Source organism: Cynara cardunculus (genome assembly GCF_001531365.2).
Source record: "Cynara cardunculus var. scolymus isolate 2C chromosome LG 11, CcrdV1, whole genome shotgun sequence".
Classification (NCBI taxonomy): Eukaryota; Viridiplantae; Streptophyta; class Magnoliopsida; order Asterales; family Asteraceae; genus Cynara; species Cynara cardunculus.
Window position 1 is genome coordinate 3,378,674 of NC_037538.1, and position 7,445 is coordinate 3,386,118.

The window sequence follows — 7,445 nt, forward strand, 5'->3', positions numbered from 1 at the left end:
GAAAAAGGTAAAAGAAAAGATGGGAGGAAGAGCACGCGAGGAACATTTAAAGCGCGTGAGAAGCACAACTATTAACATTTTTCAGAAGGGAGGGGAAACGCAAAGAAAGATCGTTGGCAACAAACTAGTTCAAGAAAAAGTTACACTTTACCACCTTCTCTTCCTATCCACAACTATTCACATTTTTAACCCTTTCACTATGTATATATACTGAACTAACACCCCCTCCTCCCTTTACCACCTCTCTCTCTCTCTCTCTCTCTCTCTCTCTCTTTCACACACACACACACACACTCTTAATTTGGCCATGGAAATGGAGTTCATGGCAGAATTCACTCAAGGTATGAGTCGTGATCGAGCCCGCCAAATCATCAGAGGAAAGCGTACCAAACGCCAAAGGCCTTGTTCCCCTTTTGGAATGTCATCCAGTACCTCCGGCAACAGTAATGCAGACGGTGACTGTTTGATTGATAATTACACACCTGAGGCTGATCACTCGCCGGTCATGTCATCTGAGATGTCAACGGAGGAAGATCAAGACATGGCGAATTGTTTGATTATGTTGGCTCAAAGTGTTTCTCCGGTCAAGGAGGAAAAATCCGATCAAATTCGTCAGAAGACGGAGAAGTTGAGCAGTCGGAGGTTCACGGAGATGACGACTACCACAGTCGGTGGAAAAACAGGTTTCTATGTCTATGAGTGCAAAACGTGCAACCGTACGTTTCCGTCGTTTCAAGCTTTAGGCGGACACAGAGCCAGTCACAAGAAGCCGAAGCTTAACGTTGAAGAGAAGAAATCTGGTTCGGTTAATATTCCACCGCCATTAATGGAATATTCTGAAGAAGATCAACACAAAGTCGTTGTAGAAGACGAAGAAAACAAGGCCAGTATGATCATCAGTAATAACGTTCAGAAATCTCCTTCACCGTCATCAGGTTTCATTCAAACAGGAATTATTCATAACAACACCAAAGGAAAAGTTCATGAATGTTCAATATGCGGATCGGAGTTCTTATCCGGCCAAGCTCTCGGCGGACACATGAGAAAACACCGACCAACCCCTCCATCGATCAACCGAGTTGGAATCTCGATGCAAACCGACGACAGCACCACTGATCACATCATTGAAAAGTCTCCGGGAGGTAGTAGTAGTATGTTATCATTGGATCTTAACCTTCCTCCACCGGATGTCGTCGACGACGTCCAATCGAAATTTCAGTTCACATCCAAATCATCACAACAACATCTAGTCTTCTCTGCTCCAGCTTTGGTAGATTGCCATTACTGAAAGCAAGAAAGAAGAAACAAAAAAAGAAGGTCCACATCAAAATTGCCTACTCATATCGAGATTAATGTGAAATATTACATTTTCAATTGTTATTATTATTCATTGACAATTAATTAATAAATTAAAACTGATTCTTCTTATCTAATTACCATGCCTTAAATTCCTTTCAAATTCTCAAAACTTCAATTCAATTCAAGGTAAATTAATCCTACAGTAAGAGATTTTTTTTCCTTTCCCAAATTTTGAATTCGATCATTCAAATTCCAAAAAAATAGCATAAGTATGTGATCTTCTTCGTTTAAGCTTCAATATCATTTTTTTTCTTGAGTTTTGAAGTTGAATCATTGTATACTACTTTCATTTCATGTATTACTTCACATGAATTCATATGTGATTATAATATGTTTTATTAATATATGTATATGATTATATTTGATTAATTGTTGAACTATTAACCACCAATACATATATAGCGATGGATGAACAAATTAATTAATTATAGCAACAATTATTGAATACAATTATGAACTCTTGATTGATTATATTTGTATATGCACATATGAATCAAAGATTGATTAGTAATTTAGAAAGTTTAATTGGAGTTATATTCAAGTAGTGTGAAGTGGGAGTGAGTGTGGAATACTTTGAGTAAGTGGTTAGTGTTGAACAGGTGATATGATGATGCATATCATGGGTTGCCTTTCATTCACGAAAAGTGAGTGATAGTGTGAGTAATACATGGGCATCTTCCTTTTCCTTCATTTTCCGTTTTCCATCTCCCTAAAAACGAATATGATAATAATAATAATAAATAAATAAAAAACAAAAACTCATATTCTTTTGCAATTTTATTTTTAGTACAGTTTTAAATAAGAAAGTCTTTAACATACAGAAAAAAAAATCTGTATACGTTGTATTTTTTCTGTTTTCTTTTTAGACATCTTGGCAATGTCTTCTTTGTTTTTCTTGGCGTACAAGGTAAAACGTATATCATGTGTAACATATAGTACTTGTAATGAATGACACATGAGAATAGAATGATGAGTAGTAGGGTTCGGCTACCACCATCGATCGATCGATCATATATATGACCACAACCGAAAGATGTGGTTTACGTTTGTTTTTGATCATATTATACATATTCCCTTTGGTAGCAAGTAGTAGTAGTGTGTTTGAGGTAGCGAAGGTATTATTTGAGTGTGGAATAAAATAATAATAATAATAATAATAATAATATGAAAAAAAGGGAAAGAAACACATGGATTGTGGTACTTACACACACATGGAGTGAGTGAGTGAGTGAGTGGTGATGCATTGCAGTCTGTATCAATAAATGGTTGGAAAACAAAGATGAGTTGGCTAACTGCATGCCTTTCCCATTTCTATCCAACTCCATCCATGTATATATATATATTAAAAATACAATATGTAATAATCAAATATCATTACATTTATATGTATAATAGAATTAGAATACAAATCAAATACAAACCATGAAAATGTTACAAACTGCAAAAACTAATCATTTAACATATTTATTATGATAGTAATATATATTAAAAATGATTAGAGTTCATTAATTATGATTATCGTTTAACTAAATAGATTATTGAGATTAGTCTGTATGATTTATAACTTTTCCATGGTTTGAATTTGATTTATCTTCCATTTGTGTGTGTATTAAAAATACAATATTTATCCATCAAATATCATTACATTATCAACTAATATATTTCAAATGAGCCGTGATGGATCCATAAATTTAGGTGATTGGGGCATATTAAGGGTGTAAAAAAATTTAAATTTGGTTTTTAGGTTAAATATATAGTTTCCTGTATGATAATTTCTTACTATTTCGATTAAATTGAATAACATATTATACCATTATTTGAAAACTAATTATACATTATAAACATCGTGATATTTATTACAAAATTCATTGATAATGAAAACACGTTATATTTTTTATGAAACGTATGATATTTATGACAAATATTCATGATAAATAATATTAATAAATATTTAGATTATTTATCATGAATAATATATTTAAAAAATATTTATGGTTTTGATATAAAATTTGGTAGTAGCACCAACTAATTATATAGAAGGTAAAAGTTAAGGAAGGTTGGAGGTTGTTTATAGATAGATGCACCTAATAAATAATTAATATAAAAAATTAGGCCTTAAACTTGATTATCATTAATAAAAAGTGAGATAGTCCACATGATAAGGTGGAGGTGGGGGTGGGGGTGGGGGGTTCCAATGACAGCTGCTTTTGCCATCTCACCCTCACCACCTATGTAACAACTCTTCCTTACCACCTTCTAATATGCTTCATTTTCTTATTAATTCAATCCCATTAATATATATATATATATATATATATATATATTAATGGGATTGAATTAATAAGAAAATGAAGCATATTAGAAGGTGGTAAGGAAGAGTTGTTACATAAAATCAAATATGATATTATCTTAAACAAGTATTTTAGTTGACTGATCGATAATTAGTAAATTTTATGTCAAAATAGTGGGCAAATTAAATAAGAATCATAAAAAGAATTATATATTAATAAAACCCGATCCAAAAAAATACTTTTTATATGATTTTTTTCCATCAAAAATTAATTTAAGATATTGTTATATATATATATATATATGTTTCATAAGGTGATAATTTCACATATTTTTATTCATAGTTCGAAACTTTGTTATTATGTGAACTAGGGTTTTCTTCACATGAGACCAACTTGTTTTCGTGAGATTCATGAGACTACTTTTTTACATTTGAAATTTCACAACAAATCGTTGTGAAAGTAAAAAAAAAAACTCAAACCTTCACAGCAAAAACATGTTGATCTCATGTGAACCAAAAAAATAAACATATATGAACATTTATAAAACAATACCTTAAATCATATTTTTCTGATAAAAAATTATTATTATATCAATTTTCACATGTTTATACCCTTCTATTTTACGATTCCCATTTATTTTACCGTCCTAACAACCAACTTTTTACTGAAAAAAAAAAAACAGGAAGATTTATGGTCAAGCATATTGTATATCAAAAAAAGTCAACAGTGAGCCACTTGTTTCTTATTTCCGGTGGTTTTAATGTTATTTATAACAATTAATATAATTACTTATTTTTATGTATTTTTTTTTAATTAACTTGGATATCTAACCCATTATGTGAGCCGACTAATCTTAGAACGATCACCTGTTTTATGAATAGTCCGGAGTCATCACATTTGAACTTCCGTGGCTACAAGGGGATTCTTATTTCTCCTTGAATTTGAATCTGGGATCTCTAGACACTTTTGAGTTGTAGAGCTCAAACCCAAATCAATCAAACACCATCTTTGTGGTTGTATTTATTTATAATACTGATTGTGTATTTAATATTTATGAAAACTCAAAAACAAAAATAAAAAGTAATTTTTCAATTTGGTAACCTTTTAATTCCCACTCGATATTGCTGAGGTAATAGAAGCAAATAGTAGCGTAGGTTTTAAACCATTCAGAATCATTTTTGTTTTCTTTCTATTTCCGCACAATTTTATTTTAATAATTAATTATATTCCTTATTTATAATTTCATACGACTCTAACATGCCCTTTAATCAGAGGCTAAACGGACATATGATGTTGTCCATGAGTGTTGAGAGGGGGCTGGACGAGTAGATTGCCCCCACAGTGTCGAATGCTTACGGTTGTAAACAATTGGCTCTGATACCATGTGAAAGTATGTGAAACCTCTTATTTAATTACTCTGTAAAAGAGTCTTTCAAGAAAAATGATTGAAGTATATAATTGGTTTAAGACTGTAATGATTAATAAACAGAAAATGTGTTTGAAAAGACTAGAAAGGTATTCGCACAATACAGTAAGATCTATCTCGATTTTAATGTTTCGTTTTTTTTTCTCAGTCTATAAGACGATTTTATATGATTTTGAGAAAACGATAATGTTTTTATTTTTGAATAAGATATAAATATGAAGATATCGTAAATAATTGAAAAAAGAAATTGATATTAGCACCAAACTAACTATTTAAAACTTTTTTTTTTATGTATTTCTTTAATTCATTTTCTAATTTGTTATTTAATAATATATTTGTTATAAAGATGATAATTAAATATTTTGTTAAAATTCAATAATTATCCTAATTATATTTTAAATTTTTTATATTTGAAATGAGATGTTTATCCTCTCGATTATGTTTATCTGCAGTTAGTTACACTAATTCAAACATGTAGCTTTAATAAGTTGTACTTACGCACAGTTTACTTCTAATCTTGAATTTTAAGTAATATACATCAATAAACAGTATTTCATGCATAAAAAATTGTTTTTAAGAGTTTTTATCAAATACTTTATAATATAGTATAGATGTTTAAAATATTAAATGTTTTATATTTTTAATAAAAAAAAATGTAATAAAAAAGGTGGAAAGAGTCGGGTATTTAGGGGTAGGAGAGTTAAGCATGAATGGTGGCACAAGTGATAGTTAAGTACACGTTTTGGCGAATGGGTTAAGCATGGAACATTGCGTGACTTTGCATGTTTCCCAAATTCCTTGAATACTCTCTCTCTCTCTCTCTCTCTCTCTCTCTCACACACACACACACATATATATATATATATACATAGTAGATATATATTTTACAAACTCAGACGTCAGTACAAATCATACAAACTAATTATTGAATTTTTATTAAAAGAAATGATGAGAATTTATTTGTTATGATTTGAATATTTATAGAAGATTATTAGAATTCATTTATTATGATCAATGTTTTATATTGGAAAACAAGATATTTACTGATTCACATATTAATTAGACTAAGGTAACATTTGTTTTTTTAAGAAGTGCTGAATTCTGAAGTCTTATTTCACTTTTGATTAATAAGAGGTGGTGGTGAAGTCCGAAATATGAATTAATAAGACTGTTTGTTTTTTGTAAACTCCTAAATGTCTGGATTTATTTAAAGTGTCTATTTTATTCGTTAGAAAATTATAGTGTTAAATTTATACAATTTCACATATTTATTTCTCATCATTACGTAATTTACATCTAAGTTATATAATTAGCATTCATTTAAATGAAAAAACATGTCATTAACGATATTTAATATATTTAAATCCTATTAAAATGTATCAATTGAGACATGTGAGGATCGATTTGGTAAGGATTGATTGAGGGAAATAATCGATCAAGTTTAATCGATTAAGAAACACAGTTGCTAAGAGTTTGGAGAAGAATAAGAGGCAAATAAGAGGTTATGTTACCTCTTATCAGATAAAAGATGAACAAAACATAAGTGTCTTTGAAAAATTGAAAAAAACAAACAGTCTGAACAGTCTTACCTCTTAACTATATTAGACATAAAAGACTAATAAGTATTTTCTCTTAAAAAAACAAACAAGGCCTAAATAATGGGTGAGATTGGTCGATACTAATGGTTGAATTTGTAAATGAAACTGCCTCTCTCTCTCTCTCTCTCTATATATATATATACACACACACACACATATATATATATACATATATATAACTTTAACAACTTGTGCATCATGTGTTATTTCATATGATTTTTTCCCCATCTAAGACTAAGATTTAGAATGTTGATTAACATATATTTGTTTCACATGTACTCGCGGTTCACAGTGTAAACACTTTTTACGTGTTTGTGAAACAAAGAATACACCTAAAAAATTTCACATTGTGAACCTAATACATATGAAACAAACACATTGTGAAACAAATTTATGTTAATAAATACTATATTTGGACGAAAAAAATTATGTGAAGTAAAATACGTTTAATAAATACATTAAATACTATATTTAACGGAATAGATCATGTGAAAGAAAATTTTAAAGTATAAATTCTCACGGAACTGAAAATTTTGGATTTCTCAAATGATTAAGCTACTATAGGTACATATGGGAATGATCATGTGAACAAAGAAGTTGTGGTGAGAATCGTAAATATGGACTTCACCCTAAACCCACATGATCCTTTGCCCATATATATATATATATATATATATATATATATATATATATATATAGAGAGAGAGAGAGAGAGAGAGAGAGAGAGATGTTGGTTATTATACAACCTTTGACATTTGTGCAACCAATACA

At 29.7% G+C, this 7,445-nt stretch overlaps 1 protein-coding gene across 1 annotated transcript; it reads left to right on the top strand.

Moving 5' to 3' along the window:
- The first annotated feature begins 307 nt into the window (after positions 1-307).
- LOC112521897 (zinc finger protein ZAT5) lies at positions 308-1,395 on the top strand. The gene has a single exon (XM_025130900.1). The coding sequence runs from the start codon at positions 308-310 to the stop codon at positions 1,286-1,288; it is 981 nt and encodes a 326-aa protein (XP_024986668.1). The 3' UTR covers positions 1,289-1,395.
- The last annotated feature ends 6,050 nt before the right edge of the window (positions 1,396-7,445 follow it).

Coding starts and splice junctions, on each gene's coding strand:
- LOC112521897 (XM_025130900.1), top strand. CDS start 308: ATGGAAATGGAGTTCATGGCAGAATTCACTCAAGGTATGAGTCGTGAT.